This window comes from Sycon ciliatum, chromosome 5 (assembly GCF_964019385.1).
Source record: "Sycon ciliatum chromosome 5, ocSycCili1.1, whole genome shotgun sequence".
NCBI lineage: Eukaryota > Metazoa > Porifera > Calcarea > Leucosolenida > Sycettidae > Sycon > Sycon ciliatum.
In genome coordinates, this window is record NC_088647.1 from 9,744,891 (window position 1) to 9,766,915 (window position 22,025).

At 45.9% G+C, this 22,025-nt stretch overlaps 2 protein-coding genes across 2 annotated transcripts; both read left to right on the top strand.

The window, feature by feature from the left end:
- The first annotated feature begins 2,017 nt into the window (after window positions 1–2,017).
- LOC135817521 (ubiquitin-like FUBI-ribosomal protein eS30 fusion protein) lies at window positions 2,018–4,485 on the top strand. Its single transcript, XM_065330728.1, has 3 exons — window positions 2,018–2,300; window positions 2,380–2,435; window positions 4,321–4,485. Exons 1-3 carry the CDS (start codon window positions 2,084–2,086, stop codon window positions 4,447–4,449), a joined length of 402 nt encoding a protein of 133 aa, XP_065186800.1. The 5' UTR covers window positions 2,018–2,083; the 3' UTR covers window positions 4,450–4,485.
- A 4,243-nt stretch (window positions 4,486–8,728) lies between these two features.
- LOC135817523 (propionyl-CoA carboxylase beta chain, mitochondrial-like) lies at window positions 8,729–21,625 on the top strand. Its single transcript, XM_065330729.1, has 17 exons — window positions 8,729–8,970; window positions 9,835–9,948; window positions 10,452–10,577; window positions 11,186–11,261; window positions 11,328–11,426; window positions 11,874–11,923; window positions 14,875–14,916; window positions 15,655–15,721; window positions 15,946–15,991; window positions 16,509–16,583; window positions 17,333–17,414; window positions 17,637–17,868; window positions 18,598–18,698; window positions 19,393–19,491; window positions 20,026–20,065; window positions 20,435–20,500; window positions 20,978–21,625. Exons 1-17 carry the CDS (start codon window positions 8,803–8,805, stop codon window positions 21,097–21,099), a joined length of 1,605 nt encoding a protein of 534 aa, XP_065186801.1. The 5' UTR covers window positions 8,729–8,802; the 3' UTR covers window positions 21,100–21,625.
- The last annotated feature ends 400 nt before the right edge of the window (window positions 21,626–22,025 follow it).

Consider the following 22,025-nt stretch of genomic DNA (forward strand, 5'->3'; position numbering starts at 1 on the left):
ATTTTAGGATTTCGTCTGCGTAATTCTGTGGGGACAGCATATCCACAGGCTGCCGTGACGGCATACACAGATACAGGGACGTGAAAAATCTGCTTAGATAGGGAATGAAACAGCTAGCACTCATTCCTCCTGTATGTAGTTCATTGTGGATTGGAACAGCTTGTACCACAGTGTACTCATTACTAATGTCCAAGGCAAGAGCACTGCTGAACAATTACGTGCCAGAAATAAATTCTGATTCTACGTAGATCTACTACCGTATTATTTCTACAAGTAGTAATAAGCACGGTCCTTTAATTTTTCAATGTACCTCCGCCCCGTGCTATTAATGGAGACGTTCCTTTATTGGAGACTGTTCCATTATTATTTCAACCTCATTTCAGAGGCATGTTGCCAAATAATTCATGTCAGACACACACATTTCAGGGTTTTTCGCCGGTACAGATAATCTGTCCCCTTGGAAAAACGAGATTCTGCGGCCGCGGCAAATTTCGCAGAAATCGCCATCATCCGCGGAAATCACGGAATCCACACTTTTGCCCGCGGAATTTGAATTTTTTAGGGTAAATTAGTAAAATTACTACTCAATGAGCAGCAGAAAAACTACTTTGCGATCGCTCTTGCCAGTGTAGGCGGGTGCAGATCTCTCCAAGATTCTTCACTCTCATTCAGTTTGTGACTGCAAAGGATAGTGTGAAAGGTGCTCCTTCATGCAAGTAGTTGTCATATCCTCTACAAGGAGGGTGAAAAACTTGCATAAAGTGCCGCAGATTTTTAATTTTACCGCGGAAAATGCCGCAGAAACCCCGCAGAATTTTGAATTCTTGGCCGCGTTTTTCCAAAGGGACAGGATCATAATGAATTTACAGTGTGCTTTAAATAATGAAGACTGAGCACTTTATTTTTTGAATGCCGCCCCAAGGTGTCCTATTATTGGAGACTGTGCTTATTAGAGATAATACGGTAGTAGTATGCACTCAAGCCATCGTCACCGCAGTTCTCGCCAGCAAGCAACGGTCTTACGTTGACCGCAGAATTATGGAGGCACTATTCATGAGGAAGAGGAAGCCGGCAGTGAACAGTGACAATGGTTGGCGACTGTTGGGTGATGTGTCAATATATCTGTCATAATTTGTGCAAGAATTTGTGCACTGTGTATGTGTGTGTGTATGTGTTGCTAGAAGTGTGTATTTTTCTGCTTTGTACTCACATTAGTAATCCTGCACTATCACTGCACTATATTTTCGCGTCATATCACACAGAATAATAATCTCGCTTCCTGTGGTATTGCAACATTTTACGCTATACCATCACACCTTTGGCCACTAGTACTTGTCACATATAATATATAAAGCCCTGTTTTGTCTACTGTAGACTTATTCCTGATGATGGGCCTTGCCCGAAAATTTGATCTAATGTATATCAATTGCAGTGTAGCCTAGAGACCGTTAGAGAGAGTGTGTACAAGGTGTGTGTACAGGATGTATGGATTCAAGTCAAGGGTGGTATTTTTAAAAGCTCTTTACTCTTGATATACACGACTATTGTACTTATGTTTGTAGCAAGATTTAACTCATAGCTGGGCCTCACCCACCCGTCCTTTATATTATTGTATAACCATGGTCGTGGTCCATCCTTACGGGATCCGAGTAAACGGACGAATATTCATCGTAGTTGCATCACCTCTAAGAAACAACACTGTGTCGCAAGCAGGACGGATATGCCACAAAATAGCTACTACTGAGGATTAGTTCTAATGGCTGATCGCAAATTATCCGCATTTATAGCTTCACATCAGAAGGCGACGGCCTCTCGCCGAGTCTCGGAAGAGAACTACATTTCTGTTCTCCTTGTACAAAGATCGATTGCATTGTGACCTGCAACTCCAAAACCAGTCAGTGGCACACGACAAACAAAGATTTCACTCAGATTTGCAATAAATCTTGGTATAAAATACCGAATCCTCACCGAAAACCGGTAGAAAACTGTCGACGCACGCGCGACCTGACTGAAAATGGCGACAATTGCTTGCTGAGAGCCCTTTCTTTCTCAGTCGTTTTGGCTGCCACATACTCTTTCCAACATGCAGATCTTTGTTCGTGCAGAAGGCCTCCACGCCATTGAGGTGGATGGCACCAGCACTGTTCTCGAGGTAAAGAACCGTATTGAGGAACTCGAAGGTCTTGAGGCCAGCGAGCAGGTTGTTCTTGCTGAAGGTTGTCCTCTTGAGGACGCATTCCTTGTCGTCGATCATGTAGAGCAGGAGTCTACCCTCACAGTCACCGGCCGTGTTGTCGGAGGTACGTTGTTATAAGTTAGGCTAAAGGAGATACCCGGGATATAGCTTACAGTGTTGGCGCGTGATATTTTTCGGTGCAGGAAAGGTCCACGGTTCTTTGGCTCGCGCTGGTAAAGTCAAGGGTCAGACACCCAAGGTGAGAAAATTGATAGCTTGAGAATGTTTTGCTTATAACATTGACAGATGAAGTAAAGAAGTGTTTCTTCAAGGTCATAGCTAATAAGAATTGTTCCTATTCCATAACACCTTCATCAGTTTCCTTCTAAAATTTGTGACCAATTTGAATTTGTACTGTAGCCTAGACAATTTTCTAATTGTATCCCAAACCGATATAATCAAGCATACCCCATATACAGTCAACTTCGCTAATAACGACTGCGGATATAACGACAATTCGCGAATAACGACGGAATTTCCATGCCCAGAGCAAAGTCCCATCCAACTGTAATACATATAATGAGACTTCGGGTATAACGACACTTTGTGAATAACGACACTTTTCTGATGCCCCGCCGAGTGTCGTTATAAGCGAAGTTGACTGTACATGAACTGTACAGTACTACTACTAGCGTCAACACACAATCGGCATAGTGCTTGTCGATGCATTGGACGTGTACTGTGCTTGTACCGCGACCATTGTACATGAACGCTCAGTTCATTATGACTGGCATCTTGTGTTGTAAAAGTATTTTTTTAAACTTGTCCTTTATTGAAATGTGAATTCTACAGGTGTGAAAAGTAATGAAACTGTCATCCGCATTGCCACACACACACAAACACAACACACAGTGAGGGGGGGGGGGTTGAGCCCATATCTCCATGCACAAACTCACACACACCACTTGCTCCATCCACTTTGTTCGTTTCTTCTCTTTATCTGTCCACACATGAGTGCTCCACATGTGTTGTTAATTGCGGGCACTAGGCGTAGATCGTCTTTGTGCCGTTCTTCCATGTAAATAGTGCACTCCTGATTTTCAAACTCCTTGATATTTGTTTGCACCTTTCCAAGTGAGACATCGTCTGTGATAGTTTGTTATCCATCAAAGAATGCATGCTGGAGAGAGATTTGCAATCTCAATATTTTCTTTATTCAATGTTCATTGCTTCCTTGTGCTTGTCTGTTGACGATAACACAGCTGGTTTAGCCATGCTGTGTTATCTGGCAGCGGCACATAATCGTAGACTCCCAAAAAATGTTGGGTTGACGGGCTTAGCTCGGTATGCTCTTTTTTTGAAACTCCAGCTAAGATGCTTCATAGTTGCTAGTCCATTTCCTGGCTTTTTCTTTGAGTTTGAAATGTTTCTTATTCCACTTCTGACTGCCCTTCTCGTAAACCTCTATCAATTCAAACAGAAATGTTTTAGAAGTTTTTGTAAAGAAAATCTGGGTATTTCCTATCATTGATGTCGTGATATTACAGTAGAGTCGCGCGCTGAAGAACGTCTAGCCTGAAATTCTAAGAACGCCACAGCCTAAAGCTAAAAACGGCGGTGTTGGTTTTCTGGCAGCTTGTGGGATACACATGATCCAGTACTGATTGATTCTAAGAACGCAGCCAGATTGCTGAAAAATAAGAACTTCCCAGGCTAACCCCTTGGAAACATCATTCTTGGGCGTGCGACTCCACTGTAGAAGACGATTTGCGGCTGCAACTCTCAATGCAGCATCTATGAGCATACCATTCGTGGACATGTCAACCTTTCCATGAGTGGCCTTGCCATCCACTATTATAGTCTATACCTTTTTCACTAGTTGTACCTCAGAGCAATGTGCAGTTTGATACGTGTGTGTAAAGTGTGATGGTTGGAAGCCCGTTTCACCAGCTATGTTGGTTGGTGGGTTGGTGTTCAAGTTTGTGCCTCATGTGATATGTATTGTGTTTGTGTTGTAAGCATCACTTCGTTGTCATACTTGTTAGCCACCTTTTGACGTTTTTGACCCCTTCTGCCGGCAATGCTGTGATTCATTTTATACTAACGCACGCTTTGTGTATGCTATGTATTTCCATGTATTGCAGGTCGAGGCAGGTGAGAAGAAGAAGAGAAAGACTGGCCGTGCCAAGCGTCGTCTCCAGTACAACCGCCGCTTCGTCAACGTTGTCGCATCCTTCGGCAAGCGCCGTGGCCCCAACTCCAATGCCCAATAAGATGTGAACACTGAATATACACTGAGAAAAGAACAACTGCCGTGCTCTGTGATCAGGTGTGAGTGTGAATATGTCCTACAGTTAGTGTTGGGACCTATTGTGCATGTCTGCCACTAGTACTTTGCCATTGTCTCCTCTGTTGTTTTGTGGATGAACACAAGGCTGCATGGCATTGTAAGGTCTGCAATGCAAGGGGGTATCCACCCCATGTTATCGCGACACAGCTAGTGCACACAGTGACTTTTTTAATGTTCCTCCCTACAAGCTACAGTGCATGAAAGGCCTGTGGAGTAGTTCCTTTTGATGGCTAGTAGATGCCTGTTGCAATGAAATTTCTGAACTACATCAACCTTGGTGCAAAGGACATGATGATGTGCTGCGTTAGACCTGCTTGTATTTTTACTCATATTTCATAACAACTTTGCATGAATCGGGAATTATTTTGCTGCAACCAGCTGACCCCCAGCGCTAGAATATCAGAAATTCTGCATGATTTCTGCAAATCATTATATATTCTGCAAGGAAATTGAGCGTGATAATAGATCGAATCGCTGCAACCCCACCGAAGTTTGTTGTCTATTAAAAAATTTTGTCACGGTTTGCGTGAGACTCGGCTGGAAGCCACTCACCTCCCACAGTTTTGTTGTCCATATAAACTCTAAACAAAATTATGCGAAATCCTGATCCAAAAGATATTCTGCGGTATTTTCTATTAATTCTGCGGACACCACTGGATTATGCGGAAATTCTGCAGTCCGCGGAATTCACGCGGGACAGAACCAGAGATATGGCTGAGTAAAACTGTGTTCCCAAATGGCGCGTGAACGCGGTACGCTTTCGGTTCATACGTACGTGGCCAAACGCACGCTCAGGCTTTCACAAAAAGCAGCAAATCGACTTCGCTAAACAACCTATGCAAATTGATGAAACGGGTTTCATGAGATGTTTGGAACTGCTCCCGAATCAATCACAGACATCTATGCATGGTACCAAGAGTACTCTTGATGGTACCAAAAGTCAGGGAGTAGTACAATATATAAACTACTCCCTGCCAAAAGTATATAACCCCCCCCCCCCCCCCCCCCCAAGAGTGTGCAACTCCTGATATCCTTTCTATGGGGTATGCCGACAGCGAGAACTCACATCTGGTTATGACTCTTGCCGTCAGTGTACTGTAAATATACAATTTTTCGCCAGCTATTTAATTTCGGCTATATTCGGCACCGACCCAAAAAGAGCGCAGTGTAACGGTGGAGGTGACTCAACATTTTCTTCAATGGCCGAGAGCTCTGTCGCACCCTGTAATAAAATTATATTCTGCACCGACCCAAAACGCCTAAATGAAAACGCCGATGAAATTTTTCACAGTATCTGTCGCACTATACCATGCCCTCTGCCCCACGCCGAAAATAAATCGCCACCGAAATGTCAAAAATCGTGAAGTGCCGAAATTTTGCAGCGCCGAAATTTTGTATATTTACAGTACGTGGGTTGAAGGCATGTTGAATGTATGTAGCCTTGTAGGGTTGGTTCGAATACTGTATAAAGCAGAAATATTCGTCTGGAATTTAATCTCGTCTTTTACGTCCAAGGAGCTATTGGACTCAATTAAATGCCGGACTAATGTCGATTTGTCCAGCTTCTCAATGCACTCTTGTGATCCTTACGAACTCCCTTTCTTTGGAGTTGGACGGATTTATTGACCGACGAAATTTTCTGCCTGTGCAGTAGTACAATACATGATTGTACAGTATTGTACTATTCTTGGTTTGTATACAGTGGAGTCGCGCACCCAAGAACTTTGTTTCAAAGGGGCTAGCCTGGAACATTCTTACCTTTCAGCAATCTGGCTGTGTTCCTATAAAGTTATAGAAGGTTCTTATAGACAATTCGTACTGAATCATAATCATGTACTTCGAAGTATTCCAAAAGCTACCCCCTTTTTTATAATAATAAAACCTGTGCTTGTGTGTTTGTGTGTACCCGCTTCAAGTTGCTCTCTTTGAAAGGTATTCTGTGCTACATGCTTGGTGCGGCACTGCCTTTACTAAAATTAATACTATGCTAACTATTATTCAGTACGAATAAGCGGTGTGGAGACAATAACTTTATTATGGCCATCAGCAGAATCAGCACTTCACCTTCTTTTCTCCTATTTTCTTTCACACAGTGCCTTTTCTCCTATTTTCTTTCACACAGTGCATTTCGTACTCTTCCACGTATACATGTATATTGTTGTTTATTGCCATTATTGAGATGTATTTCCCTGATGAATGTCTCTAGAAAACTTGTCAGGAAATTTTATTATCCATCTTTTATTTTTGTCCATTACTACGTCCGATGTCCGCTTCGCTGATTCTGCTGATCGCCATGATAATAATTATTATTCAGCATAGAGAATATACAGTCACTCAGTTTTCTTCTGTTGCTCTCCGAGTTCGTCTCTCTCTCTCTCTCTCTCTCTCTCTCTCTCTCTCTCTCTCTCTCTCTCTCTCTCTCTCTCTCTCCCCCTCCCTCTCTTCGGCTTTTGCACTCTCCTATCGGGCTTTCTTGTGGATGTCATCATTTAATAAGAACAGTGTGAAAATTCAGCAAGTTTCATTGGCGGCAGCATTGCATTAATTTACGACGATGTTCTTCACCATGGTCTTTGTGCTGCGGTACAGTGGATTGTGCGTGTGTGGGTGCCCCCGCGCGCACACACACACACACACACACACACACACACACAGATGTGTGTGTGTGTGTGTGTGTGTGTGTGTGTGTGTGTGTGTGTGTGTGTGTGTGTGCGCGCGCGGGCACCCACACACGCACAATCCACTGTACCGCAGCACAAAGACCATGGTGAAGAACATCGTCGTAAATTAATGCAATGCTGCCGCCAATGAAACTTGCTGAATTCTTCACCATGGTCTTTGTGCTGCGGTACAGTGGATTGTGCGTGTGTGGGTGCCCGCGCGCGCACACACACACACACACACACACACACACACACACACACACACACACACACACACACACACACACACAGATGTGTGTGTGTGTGTGTGTGTGTGTGTGTGTGTGTGTGTGTGTGTGTGTGTGTGTGTGTGTGTGTGTGTGTGTGTGTGTGTGTGTGTGTGCGCGCGGGGGCACCCACACACGCACAATCCACTGTACCGCAGCACAAAGACCATGGTGAAGAACATCGTCGTAAATTAATGCAATGCTGCCGCCAATGAAACTTGCTGAATTTTCACACTGTTCTTATTAAATGATGACATCCACAAGAAAGCCCGATAGGAGAGTGCAAAAGCCGAAGAGAGGGAGGGGAGAGAGAGAGAGAGAGAGAGAGAGAGAGAGAGAGAGAGAGAGAGAGAGAGAGAGAGAGAGAGAGAGAGAGAGAGAGAGACGAACTCGGAGAGCAACAGAAGAAAACTGAGTGACTGTATATTCTGTATATAGATGTGTTGTGTGTGTGTGTGTGTGTGTGTGTGTGTGTGTGTGTGTGTGTGTGTGTGTGTGTGTGTGTGTGTGTGTGTGTGTGTGTGTGTGTGTGTGTGTGTGTGTACTTGAGTGAGCAGATAGGTACATGCCTGAGGATAACAGCAGGTAACTTTGAAGGCGGAGGCCGATACGCTGTGTTGAGAACAGTGTCCCTGGCTCTCAACTGTGACAGTGTGTGTAAACATAAAGCAAGGCTTGCCCTATGTGGTAACAGGCTATGCGTGTCACGCGCTACCTGTACATGTGCCGTTAGTATAATTATTTATGTTCCGTGCGTCCTGAGGACCCAAATTGCCATGCTCAGGATTTCTACAATCTTCAGGCGCATGCAATCAGGCAATCTCAGGCAATCTGGGACTGTAGTCTTGAATTTTTTAAAGATTTCTTCATTTGTGGAAATAGAAATGAACAAAGCAACCAAGAGACGGCCAGTGCCCAATATTGGCAATAAAGACAATGGAATTCCATTCACTGCAAAGAAATGCGGTGGAGCAAGAGTACATACCCCCCCCCCCCCCCCGGGATTATGGACTCTTGAATATACGGTTATACCCCTTCACCCCTGTTATCCAGAGCTCCCTAGCTCCTGCCTGGAACTTGGAAGCTTATTTTTACTCTTGCTGTCATCTGGTCATGTAGAATCTACCACATGTACCAGACCAGCCAGACAGTGTCCTGCACATAATCACATCAATGCCATGCAGATTTCGAACACAAGAGAATGACATCATGCAATGAAGCAACACTTTTTTGCATGCATGGATGACATTTCGTGACAATCCGATTGTTTTGATTTGTAGGAAATAATAATAATAATAATAATTGTTGTTGTTCTTTGGTTGCAATAGACATCGGAACTACAGTAGAATGGCCGGTGTTGTCTGGCGAGGTGCGCTCCAGCGGAGCCTCCTCCAGAGAAGCTTAGTGTGTAGGCCTGTAAGACAAGCGACATCGGTGGCACAGCGAATTGAAGACAAGCGACGTGAAGCCATTGCAGGTGGTGGAGAGAAGGGAAAGGAGAAACAACATGCAAAGGTGATAGGAATTGAGAACGGTAGCAGTAGTTATTACAATCTGTAAACTCACCTAACCTGTTCGACCCCGTTTATCCATTCACTTTGAGAAGAAAAAAGAGATCTGGTTTTGGCACTTTGCCTTCTTGATATTGAGACACTGGGTGAAGTATGTACGTACAGAGCATGTTTGTGCTGACACTTACGTACCATTTCACATCTCCCTATTGGGCTCTCTGATTGTCAAAAAGCGGCAGATCTATAGTAGGAATCAACCCACACACATCTCACAAATACACCATAGCTCAGTGGTTAGAGCGTCGCTGGCCTCATGCGAAGGTCCCTGGTTCGTATCTTGGTGGTGACAGTCAAATTTTTTCTTCAGACTTTTCCCGTTTGCATCATCAGATTTTTCCAAATAAAGCCACCTCCAAGGATGCCGCAAATCAAGTCCTGCATGAAAGCGAAAGGGCTCTCAATCACACATCCACTTGGGAACTCATGCCAGTGCGTGAGGCACCGCTGAGGATAACATAGATGCTGCTGATAAGATTTCTGAGCGCCGTACGCTCCTTCTGAGTAAATGGCCACCTTTGATCTGAGAGAGCTACTGTTGTGGACATTGAAATCCGTAGCGAAGTCAAGCGGCCACGGGGGTGCTGGCCGTGCGGCCATGAGCACTGCTGGATCATTTTCGCAGCGTGTACGTGAACTTCAGCACATATACACGGTAAGGCAGTAAGAGCGCCGGCCCCGGTCATTCCACAGGATTTCAATGTCCACAACAGCAGTAGTGTCCTTGCAGATGCGGAGACAGTCTGCGTTATGTTGGTTGTTTGTTACTACGTATTGGGCATGACATTTGGGTTTGTTGTTTCTTGCACAGGGTAAGCTTACAGCCCGTGAGCGGTTGGACCTGCTGTTGGATCCGCGCAGCTTCCGCGAGATGGATATGTTCGTTGAACACGACTGTGTGGACTTCGGCATGGAGAAGCTGAAGGTGTGTGAGATGATCGAGCTTGGCTGATTTAGTGATGACTCAACCGTTCATCTTCATGTTTTCATGTTATTATTCTCATCTTTCTCTCATTTTTTCTGGTACCTTTGACAGAGCTTAGGTCACACAGTGACACCACACCACATTGAATTTATTTAATGGTGGAGTATGTTGCAGCTTCCGTCCTCGGCAGCGCTGCAGCTGCACTCAAGACTACATACCAGTTTGGCAAAGCCACAGCTGCGAGCACTCAAAACTGCATAGATCATAGTATTCAACTGAGACCGTGCCGGAGAAAGCATAGCTCATCGTTTACAACATTCTTGTATGTTTGCGTATGTGTGTGTGCGTGTGTATGTGTGTGTGTGTGTGTGTGTGTGTGTGTGTGTGTGTGTGTGTGTGTGTGTGTGTGTGTGTGTGTGCGTGTTTGACTGTTTGTGATGTGTGTGTGTTTGTGTGTGTGTGCACGCGCGTGTGTATGTGTGTTTTGCATTGCTCCTGTGTAGACTGCTGGTGACGGCATGGTGACTGGACAGGGTCGCATCAATGGCAGACCAGTGTATGTCTATTGCCAAGATTTCACACTTCGTGGTGGCTCTCTCAGTTGGGCCAATGCCCAGAAAATCATGAAGGTGAGAGAGAGGGAGACAGAGACAGACGGACAGACAGGCGGAAACAGACAAACAAACAGATAGACAGACAGACGGACAAACAGACACAGACAGACAGACACAGACAAAAAGACACAGACAGACAGACACAGACAGACAGACAGACACAGACAGACACAGAGAAAGAAAGAGAGAGAGACACACACACAGAGGAAGAGAGAGAGAGAGAGAGAGAGAGAGAGAGAGAGAGAGAGAGAGAGAGAGAGAGAGAGAGAGAGAGAGAGAGAGAGAGAGAGAGAGAGAGACACACACACACACACACACACACACACACACACACACGCAGCAGCTGCTGCCTTAGGTACAATGCCATTACCAGTTTACAACTTTCTGGGCCTACGACTGGCCTGAATGCTTTGTTAAGGTAATTTTGTAATTTTAAATTAATACAGTTTTCCATTTTCATTGCCGTAAGCTGATGAATATGTAAATACCATGTTGTGGATTTTTAATGTTGTGATGTGGTGCAAACAAGCTGTGTCTAATCTGACAAATTCTTCTTACTTCACAACATGCACCGCAGCGCGGCATACAGTCATGTATTCATTACCATCTCTTTGCTTTGTTAGGTCCAAGACAAAGCCCTGGAGGCAGGAGTGCCTATCATTGGCCTCAACGACTCCGGTGGAGCACGAATCCAGGAGGGAGTTGGCTCTCTGGCTGGCTACGGCGAGATCTTCTGCCGCAACGTGACATCATCCGGTGTCATTCGAGTTGGCTCTCTGGCTGGCTACGGCGAGATCTTCTGCCGCAACGTGACATCATCCGGTGTCATTCCTCAGCTATCCTTGATCATGGGACCCTGCGCTGGTAAGTACAGCTATTGAGGTATCTTGGACATGCTCAAACTCCTAGGCAGTACATGCATACTACTTAAGTACTTATGCTTTCCACAAGTTTCCAGCACACGTATGAGTAATGAGTCACAATCCACTATAGACCTTATTCGATAACGTGATTTTTGGACTCGCCTCCTGGGATTTGTCGTAAGCTAGGGCACGCGTATGAGAAACGAGTGGCAAGAAAGGCCTAGTTCGTACAAGGGAGTAGTAAAATACCGGTATTTTTCTACTCCCATGTTCGCACGCAGAGTCCACTGTGCACTGAGTGCAGGTCTCTTGCCACTCCCTGGTTCCCCGGGACCCCGGTTCACGTGATTGTGACGTTTATCGAATAAGGTCTATAAATTGAACCTTTCCAGTATGTTTGTATTAATGTGCGGTGTGTCTCCTCTCTGACTGTGTTGTTCTTGTCTAGGTGGCGCTGTCTACTCTCCAGCTCTAACTGATTTCACCATCATGGTCAAGGTACAGTCACATCAACTAACCAAGTCCTGAGCTTGCCATCATGTTTTCTCTGCATGCTGCTGCCTAATACAGTCTACACTTGGCTGGTTAGCAACTGTCATCTGTAGCGCAGATCGAACCTTCGACTCGGCAAACTTGCAAGAATGCACCACTCCCTGCTCAATGCACAATGTTTTGGGGGGGGGGGGGGGGGGGGGGATTCACCCCTCATCATTTGAGCTTGAGTAGGCTGTGCATCGACTGGTTTAGTAAATTAGTATACACTTACAGTCCATTCCAAAAAAAATGAACTTCTAGCTTTTGGCCATAAATGGGTCAAACGTTGAGTTTTTTTAGAATTTTTTCTGCAATCCTCTATGGAATCCTCTTCCAATTATGTTTCTGAAGTTTTTTTCTCCAAAAAGCAAGCCATAACAAGAATAGGATTTCGGCCAGGTTTTGCCCCCAAAGCATTGAATTGGGAAAACCCGTAAAAATCCAGGCCGTTTGACCCCGTCTGCAACAGTGCATTGTGCGGTTCAAACCCCAGTTCAGGTACCCTTTTTGGACCCTTTTTCAAATTTCAAATTTCGCAGCACTGCACTGTGTACGATGAAATCACGAAAAATCGCCAAATACGGGAGCTCGCCAGAGCCAGAGCCCATCTTTTTATGAATGGACTGTAGACCTCTGTAGAAACATAACGTGTACTTGTCTATGGAGAGACTCTTGTGCTCCAAAGCTCTGCTAGTTATCACTCTGTACTTGTATAAGATATTAAAACCTTGTTTTATTGAAACATGTTGTTGGTTGACAGCATGTAACAAGGTGAAGGATCACTGTGTTCAACCGCGGATGGTTGTAGTAAGGTCACTGTTTCCGAACACAGTGGTCTCCACTTTGTTACATGCTGTCAACCAACAACACTCTGTACTTGTGTTATGTGCTTGGCACTAGATGGCATGCCTTACTTTGATGGCACACACTCTATAAAAATTAATACACATTGTATGCATGTCCTCGGGTGGTCTGTGTGGCAGTGTTGCAACATTGTTAACAGTGTTAACTATATGCCGTAACCGTGTGTGTGTGTGTGTGTGTGTGTGTGTGTGTGTGTGTGTGTGTGTGTGTGTGTGTGTGTGTGTGTGTGTGTGTGTGTGTGTGTGTGTGTGTGTGTGTGTGTGTGTGTGTGTGTGTGTGTGTGTGTGTGTGTGTGTGTGTGTGTGTGTGTGTGTGTGTGTGTGTGTGTGTGTGTGTGTGTGTGTGTGTGTGTGTGTGTGTGTGTGTGTGTGTGTGTGTGTGTGTGTGTGTGTGTGTGTGTGTGTGTGTGTGTGTGTGTGTGTGTGTGTGTGTGTGTGTGTGTGTGTGTGTGTGTGTGTGTGTGTGTGTGTGTGTGTGTGTGTGTGTGTGTGTGTGTGTGTGTGTGTGTGTGTGTGTGTGTGTGTGTGTGTGTGTGTGTGTGTGTGTGTGTGTGTGTGTGTGTGTGTGTGTGTGTGTGTGTGTGTGTGTGTGTGTGTGTGTGTGTGTGTGTGTGTGTGTGTGTGTGTGTGTGTGTGTGTGTGTGTGTGTGTGTGTGTGTGTGTGTGTGTGTGTGTGTGTGTGTGTGTGTGTGTGTGTGTGTGTGTGTGTGTGTGTGTGTGTGTGTGTGTGTGTGTGTGTGTGTGTGTGTGTGTGTGTGTGTGTGTGTGTGTGTGTGTGTGTGTGTGTGTGTGTGTGTGTGTGTGTGTGTGTGTGTGTGTGTGTGTGTGTGTGTGTGTGTGTGTGTGTGTGTGTGTGTGTGTGTGTGTGTGTGTGTGTGTGTGTGTGTGTGTGTGTGTGTGTGTGTGTGTGTGTGTGTGTGTGTGTGTGTGTGTGTGTGTGTGTGTGTGTGTGTGTGTGTGTGTGTGTGTGTGTGTGTGTGTGTGTGTGTGTGTGTGTGTGTGTGTGTGTGTGTGTGTGTGTGTGTGTGTGTGTGTGTGTGTGTGTGTGTGTGTGTGTGTGTGTGTGTGTGTGTGTGTGTGTGTGTGTGTGTGTGTGTGTGTGTGTGTGTGTGTGTGTGTGTGTGTGTGTGTGTGTGTGTGTGTGTGTGTGTGTGGCCGTTTTATGCCGATGTTCTCCGTGTGGTGTAGACCAGGTGTGCATTGGTGGTCGATTCACATGGCTTCGCCAGTTGTGTGGATTAGACAGTTATCTGGCGCAAGTCTTGATCTGTCTCATTCAGATCTTGTTCGCTATCGTTGCTATAAGAGAAAATCTGTGGGTGCACATCCAGTGCATTTGCAGATTTGCGTGCTTCTCTTGCGATGGGCGTATACATGGTACATGGTGTGTGTATGTATGTGTGTGTGTGTGTGTGTGTGTGTGTGTGTGTGTGTGTGTGTGTGTGTGTGTGTGTGTGTGTGTATGTGTGTGTATATGTGTGTATGTGTGTGTGTGTGTGTGTGTGTGTGTGTGTGTGTGTGTGTGTGTGTGTGTGTGTGTGTGTGTGTGTGTGTGTGTGTGTGTGTGTGTGTGTGTGTGTGTGTGTGTGTGTGTGTGTGTGTGTGTGTGTGTGTGTGTGTGTGTGTGTGTGTGTGTGTGTGTGTGTGTGTGTGTGTGTGTGTGTGTGTGTGTGTGTGTGTGTGTGTGTGTGTGTGTGTGTGTGTGTGTGTGTGTGTGTGTGTGTGTGTGTGTGTGTGTGTGTGTGTGTGTGTGTGTGTGTGTGTGTGTGTGTGTGTGTGTGTGTGTGTGTGTGTGTGTGTGTGTGTGTGTGTGTGTGTGTGTGTGTGTGTGTGTGTGTGTGTGTGTGTGTGTGTGTGTGTGTGTGTGTGTGTGTGTGTGTGTGTGTGTGTGTGTGTGTGTGTGTGTGTGTGTGTGTGTGTGTGTGTGTGTGTGTGTGTGTGTGTGTGTGTGTGTGTGTGTGTGTGTGTGTGTGTGTGTGTGTGTGTGTGTGTGTGTGTGTGTGTGTGTGTGTGTGTGTGTGTGTGTGTGTGTGTGTGTTGTGTTCTGTACAGGATACATCCTACATGTTTGTCACCGGACCTGAAGTAGTGAAGGTCAGTCAGTTCACTGCCTTCACCACATAATCTTTCTTTGCTCTTGATGCCGTGGTGGTGCATGATCTGCCAGACTTATTTACAATTGCATGTTTAATACATTGGATGCTCGTACTTCGAAGTACATGTACATGCACATTTGGATTTGCACAGTTGGATTTTTCCAACCGTGCTGCCACCCACGGTCAATTGAAACGCAGTGCATGGCACAGGGGAAATATCATTGTATGTTTTTTTCTTCATTAATTTGAGGGAGTTGCATGGATTTTAGCAAGAGTACATGAAAACCAGAGTGTGCAGCTCGGATGGGTTGCTGTCACGGCGAAATTCCGTGATTACATCATTTTAGTGATGTAGTGCGTACAAGCAGGATTCAAGCAGGTCTCTTTCTGCACAACTGCAGCTCAGTTGTACGCACTACGCCATTTCCTGCCTCAGATCTGGGCCAAATATGATGTAATCACGGAATTTCGCCGTGACAGACACCCATAGCAGAAAAGGCCCCAAGCTGCACACTCTGGTTTCCATGTACTCTTGATTTTAGCCTTTTTAGGTCTTTGAGCACTTTGTGGTGGATCTGATCTACTCACCTCCCACCGCTTCAGGAGCTGCATCTGCGCCTTCAATCCTTGAGGGTGGTGGTGTTCCTACGGATGCGGAAAAATCAGTCTTACTGAAATTGTGTTTTGTTTGAAGGTAACAGAGGTATGGCATGTGTATCTGGATGTTGTTGTGCAGGAAGTACTGTCCGAGCAGGTCACAACAGAGGAGCTTGGCGGCGCAAAGGTGCACACGTCCAAGTCTGGTAAGCAGTGCACCATGGCTCTGCTTGTGAACTGACTTCTTTCTCTGGTTCTTCCGCTTGCTCTTCATTGGTATGGTGTTGTTGTGAGAACATGAGCGTCCTCCAAGAATTGACAAGTGTGTGTGTGTGTGTGTGTGTGTGTTTGAAGAGGTTTGCTTGAACCGAAGAATTAACATGCACCCTGAGCGAGAAATGTCAATATCCTGTGTATTTTCTTGATGCAGGAGTTGCACATTTGGCATATGAGAATGATCTGGAGGCTCTATCCAGGTGGGAATTGATATAAGAAGATAGTATGTAGGATGTACGGTGTTGCTCAATGAAATTCGATTGCGTGAGTCAAGTTGGCGCCCTATGTACTAGTACACTGGTTCACATTCCATTGTCCGCAGGCCTAGGGCTGTACGGCGCCCGGCATGGCATTGACTCACTTGATTGGATTTGATTGTGCTGCACTGTGCCGCGTAGCCTGTTACAACGTCTCTCTGCATGCCTGTCTGTACAGTGTATTCCACAACACCATACTGTAAATACATGGGTATGCAGGGTCCATATTCTATTGGTTGGAAGACTGTTAATAGATCTGCTTAGGATGACTCGTATGATGTCGTATCGAATAAACTCTTATAGAATTGCCCAGTCTCTTGTCTATTTCCTCGATTTTTTGTAATTTGGATTCAGAGCTGCATGTTCCTACGTATGGCTGGCGTTTTCGTATTACAGTACTGATTGTTGACTATGTTGTGTGCATGCGTTGTGTGTTGGCGGTGGCGGTGGCGGTATGCAGGACACGAGAGCTGATGTCGTTCTTGCCACTGAACAACAAGGACAAGCCTCCAGTGGTCGCATGCAGTGATCCCAGGTCAGCACTAGAACATAGCATTGAATTGTGGAGTGTGCCAGTAGTATGCCTGAACCAAGTGTGTGTGTGTGTGTGTGTGTGTGTGTGTGTGTGTGTGTGTGTGTGTGTGTGTGTGTGTGTGGTGTGTGTGTGTGTGTGTGTGTGTGTGTGTGTGTGTGTGTGTGTGTGTTCGTTGCATGGGTCTGTGACGGCAATACTTCACATCACGAATGATGCTAGTGAAATCTACTCTGGTGATGGATATTAACGTTGGTGTTGATACTAGCCACGTGGCCTGGGAAGTACACAGGTTCCTATGTTGCCAAGGAAGTGAGCAAATGATGTGTGCACTAGAGTCTATGCTTATATGAAATGATCACAACTCAAGGCTGCAGAATGTCATGGTTTATGTACCCTGTGCACATTGTGCGACTCATTCACTCTACATGCACTGCTTCCGTGTGCGTACTGAGGTATTTTGAACAGAGAGGCATTGTCAGGACAGTACTGTCGTTCGCCGAAGAACTGTCGGGGTGGCAGCTTCGTAGCATAGGCCGTTCTTATTTTCATGTACTGCCGTCTGTGCACAGTTGAGTTACAGTGTATACATTGGTATGCTGTGCATGGTGAAATCCTAGCATGTTCATTCTTTGGCGTTCCTTTCTTCGGCGCCCGACAGTATTGTATGGCTTGTTTGCAGTTGTGTTCTTTGTTCATTGCTGATTGGTTGACATTGTACATTGTACGTGTTGTGTGCTGGTGTGGTGCAGTGAACGTGAGGTGACCTCACTGGACTTTGTTGTGCCACCGGACTCGACGCAGCCCTACGACATTCTGGATGTCATCAAACCTGTAAGTTGCTTGGCATTATCTGTGCACACTGTACGACTCACTGTACATGCGCTGGTATATACATCATGTGCTGGTCTCCTCGCTAGCCAATAGTATAAATCTTATCCGAATGTTGCAGTTGATCTTACACCTAGCCACTTGCCATCCCTTTGTTATGTTGAACTTGTTTCATTTTGCGAACCGTGAATATTATATTTATTTATTGTGTGCTTTGTTTGCCAGGTTGTCGATGACGGCGATTTCTTTGAGATCCAGCCAGACTTTGCCAAGAATATTGTGGTTGGTTATGGTCGCATGGCTGGCCAGACAGTGGGCTTCATTGCCAACCAGCCCACTCGCCAAGCTGGCTGCTTGGACATCAATGCGTCCAACAAGTCTGCGCGCTTCATTCGCTTCTGCGACGCGTTTAACATCCCGATCGTGACGTTCGTAGATGTTCCCGGCTTTCTACCAGGTGTGTACGAGTTTTCGTGTGTGTGCGTGTCCACGTGTGTGTATGTGTTTATGTGTGTGTATGTGTGTGTATGTGTGTGTGTGTGTGTGTGTGTGTGTGTGTGTGTGTGTGTGTGTGTGTGTGTGTGTGTGTGCGTGTGTGCTTGGCTGGTGACATCAAACTCATCTCACATCTAGAGTCTGCTAACATACGAGAAGTGACCCCTTTTGTCAGTTTGAATTGAGGGTTTGCTACCCAACAGGCACCACGGCCAAAGATTCATGATCAAAACGTGCGAACAGAACTATAGCCATCCTTTGCGATGGATGGATCATGTGCATATGCTAAATTTAGGTTTTTGAATTGTTCAGCACCTGTTTGCGTATTGTCGTCACACGCTGTATCCACTGCCCATTGCTGCTGCTGCTGCTACCACTGCTCCGTCTGCCTCTTGCTGCTGCTGTTGTTTCTGCTGCTGCTGCTGGTGTAGTTACTGCCCATTGCTGCTGTTGCTACCACTGCCCTGTCTGCCTGTTGCTGCTGCTGCTGCTGTTTCTGCTGCTGTTGTTTCTGCTGCTGCTGGTGATGGCGTTGTTGCTGCTGCTGCTGCTGGTGTTGTTGCTGCTGTTGCTGCTGCTGTTTCTGCTGCTGCTGGTGATGGCGTTGTTGCTGCTGCTGGTGTTGTTGCTGCTGTTGCGGTCTGCAGCACCGTTGAGTTTTGTCCTTGTGTTTGTCTTCTCTCTCGTACAGGCTACTTGCAAGAGACTGGGGGTATTATCCGACATGGTGCTAAGCTGCTTTTTGCCTATGCAGAGGCTACTGTGCCAAAGATTGCCTTCATCACCAGAAAGGTATGTTGTACGGGTTTGTTTTAGCACGTTTTACCAATTTGTGTGTTCTGTCAAACGCTGTGCATATATTCTTGCTTTCTTGCTATCCAGGTGTCATGCAGGCAGTCAATACTAATCCTGTTGGCTATTTACAGTGCATGCCGTAACTGCAGGGTCGTTTCGAAATGTACTTGTTGGATATATAGTTTTTAAGGAATTGTGCATATACATGTATGTGCGACCTTGTTGTGAGGAGAAATTGTTCCATGTGCCCTTTGTACTTGGAGAACTCTGGATAATTCTAGTAGCAAAGAACTGAACATGAAAAGGAGGGGCAAGTTGGATGTTATTGTGCAGATTATGCATTGCAAATGCGATGAACCTAATACATGTCCATATACGGTCGAGAGGATTGTGGTGGTGTGTCCCTACACCCGAACGCCAACACATTCAGTGTTGCATTCTGTGTTTGGGTAGCTCACTTGTCTGAGATAAAATCTTTCAATGTCTGGAGTTGGCGGAGTTGGCCTTGATGAGCAAACGAGCTTCCCCTTGGAGAAGGGAAGTACTAGTACATTTTATGATTGTACTTCAGTAAAGAGCTGATGGCTTTGTCCCAGTTCCGATTTCTGAATACCAGTAATCTGTTGAACATCGTATTCGAATGTCTCTGCTTCTGTCTCCGTGTTGATTTGTTGTTGGTTCTATGCTATAGGCATACGGAGGTGCATATGACGTGATGAGCTCGAAGCATCTGAGTGGTGACATGAATTATGCGTGGCCCACAGCAGAAATAGCAGTGATGGGCTCCAAGGTATGTGCATTGCGTGTTTTATGTGCCGATCAAGCAAGTCAATGCTACGGCAGGCTCTGTGCAGCCCTATGCAGTGAAACTTTGGGATGTGAACTGGTGCAGAGCCCTGGCTTGGCTCGCAAGATCGGATGCCATTGACCAGCACTGTATATATTACTACACCATGGCCATTCGAAGATACCAACCAAGGCCAAATGCCTACTCAGGGATAGGGAGAAATGCCCACACCCACACGCGCACGCATGCGCGTGCGCGCGCACACACACGCGCACACACATGCGTGTGTGCACGTACACACACACACACACACACACAGTTGAACACCGACCCAATGAAGTATCTCAGCCTTCTCGAACAACCTTCACCAAACAATAGTAAACATAATTATCTACATGTACGTACAGTGTGTTATGGAAGCAGAACATACTGGGACCCAATATCTTGCCGTTACTGGCTCTTTGTTGTGCTAGCTGGTGGTACTGCTTTCAGTTGCCTGACTAGGCTGTGTGTTCCTGTTGATGTCTGTGCTTGCAGGGTGCTGTCAATATCATTTTCAAGAACAAGACAGCGGAAGGTAACATCTAGCTCTATCTCCTCTGTCTGTTTCTCTCTCTCTCTCTCTCTCTCTCTCTCTCTGTCTCTCTCTGTCTCTCTGTCTCTCTCTCTCTCTCTCTCTCTCTCTCTCTCTCTCTCTCTCTCTCTCTCTCTCTCTCTCTCTCTCTCTCTCTCTCTCTCTCTCTCTCTCTCCTTCTATAGAGCATCTGCCCGGTGCTTGTTCTGTAGAGCTCTTGCTAAGCTGGTCCAGTGCAACAGTCCTCATTACACTCATTACTGCATTGTGAAATATTCGAAAGAATACTGAAAGAATTCGCTCATCACTTTTGTCTGGTGATCTTGAACATTGTTGCTGAGTTTTCCCTGCTTTGTTGTGTGCTGCTTGCAGAGAAAGTGCAATGCGAGGAAGACTACAAGACTGCCTTTGCTAACCCCTTCCCAGCAGCGCAAAGAGGTGAGGTAGTATCCTCAGGATGAGAGATCAATGACTTTCTCTCAAGAGTGTGTAATGTTCCAGTACTTTTCTTGCTTAGCTCTTTGAAGGCCACCGAAGACTTTTAAAGGGGCTGTGAAACTCTCTCTCTCTCTCTCTCTCTCTCTCTCTCTCTCTCTCTCAATCTATTTCACACACACACACACACACACACACACACACACACACACACACACACACACACACACACACCGATACACAATTCTCCCTTTCTTGTATGTGTTGGTATTGTGTATGTTACGAATTTCTACTGTAACGTTACACCCTTGGAAATAGCTGTAGTTCTTGTTGTTTCTCTCGGTGTGTGTCTTTTTCTTGTTATTCTTTTGGGTTTTTTAATTCCAACGCAGATGGGCAGAGTCATCCCTGGAGTTGTGTGAAGAAGGTCTTTCATCTATTTGACTTGGATTGTCCTGTTTTCTCTTCTTCCTTGCTTAGGATTCATCGATGACATTGTGAAGCCCAGTGACACACGTCGTATCATTATCAACGACTTGGATGTCCTGCGCAACAAGACACAGACGAAGCCGTGGCGCAAGCACGGCAACATTCCGTTGTAAAGAGCTGCTGCGCTGGGCCGCCGGAGAGTTCTCTCACTTGGCACTGTGGCCTGTTGTGCTCCTGGCTGCTGGGCGGTCAGTGTGCTGCGTTCACTTAGTTACTCGTTTCGATCTCCGCTGCAAGACTATGCTCTTCGTCGCCCGTCTCTCTCTCTCTCATCTCTCTCTCTCTCTCTCTCTCTCTCTCTCTCTCTCTCTCTCTAACACACACACACACACACACACACACACACACACACACACACACACACATACACACACACACACACACACATCTCTCTAATGCATCGCTGATGCACAGATTGATCCCGTTTCCTTAGTTACAATTGTAATATTCAGTTGATATCCTACCCTAGACTTTAACTAGGATTTTAATTTCACGCTCACGTGTCTATGGCTCCTTTGTCAAGCCGGGTTTAGTATCTCCTTTCATTTTTTTAAACAGGTTTTTCAGTTTTGAAGCAACTTTTGAGTCTGTCCTCCTAGTTGGATTCAATGTATGACGAATACAATTTTATTGACTTTCCACTGCTAGCCTTCTGTGAGTCGTTGGAGTCGTTGACACTTCAAAGCCAATGGCCGCTTCTTTGGTGCTTCTCCCAGGTGTGTGTGTGTGTGTGGAGGGGAGAGGGGGGGGGGGGGACCTTGCCGGCACAATATTCACACGACACATGTGTACTTGGAAGTATGCACATGTATGTGTAGGGCTGCAGGTGGATGTTTCCCTGCGCAACTGTTCCGTAATGGAGCCAGTAAACAACTCGTATGCTCACTGCCTGAAGAGACATAAGCATGGGCAGACATCTTTCCTACACCAGAGATAAGAGTCGCACCCAAACCAGTGTGGCTATTTCGGTCGAGTTGGTCTTGCAACAACTCGCCTGTGTTTAGCGACCACGGTTGTATGTCATAGTTTGTCGTACATT

Coding starts and splice junctions, on each gene's coding strand:
- LOC135817521 (XM_065330728.1), top strand. CDS start 2,084: ATGCAGATCTTTGTTCGTGCAGAAGGCCTCCACGCCATTGAGGTGGAT. Junction 2,301..2,379: donor CACCGGCCGTGTTGTCGGAG/GTACGTTGTTAT, acceptor TTTTCGGTGCAG/GAAAGGTCCACGGTTCTTTG. Junction 2,436..4,320: donor TCAAGGGTCAGACACCCAAG/GTGAGAAAATTG, acceptor CATGTATTGCAG/GTCGAGGCAGGTGAGAAGAA.
- LOC135817523 (XM_065330729.1), top strand. CDS start 8,803: ATGGCCGGTGTTGTCTGGCGAGGTGCGCTCCAGCGGAGCCTCCTCCAG. Junction 18,699..19,392: donor TTGCCTTCATCACCAGAAAG/GTATGTTGTACG, acceptor TCTATGCTATAG/GCATACGGAGGTGCATATGA. Junction 20,066..20,434: donor CAAGAACAAGACAGCGGAAG/GTAACATCTAGC, acceptor TGCTGCTTGCAG/AGAAAGTGCAATGCGAGGAA.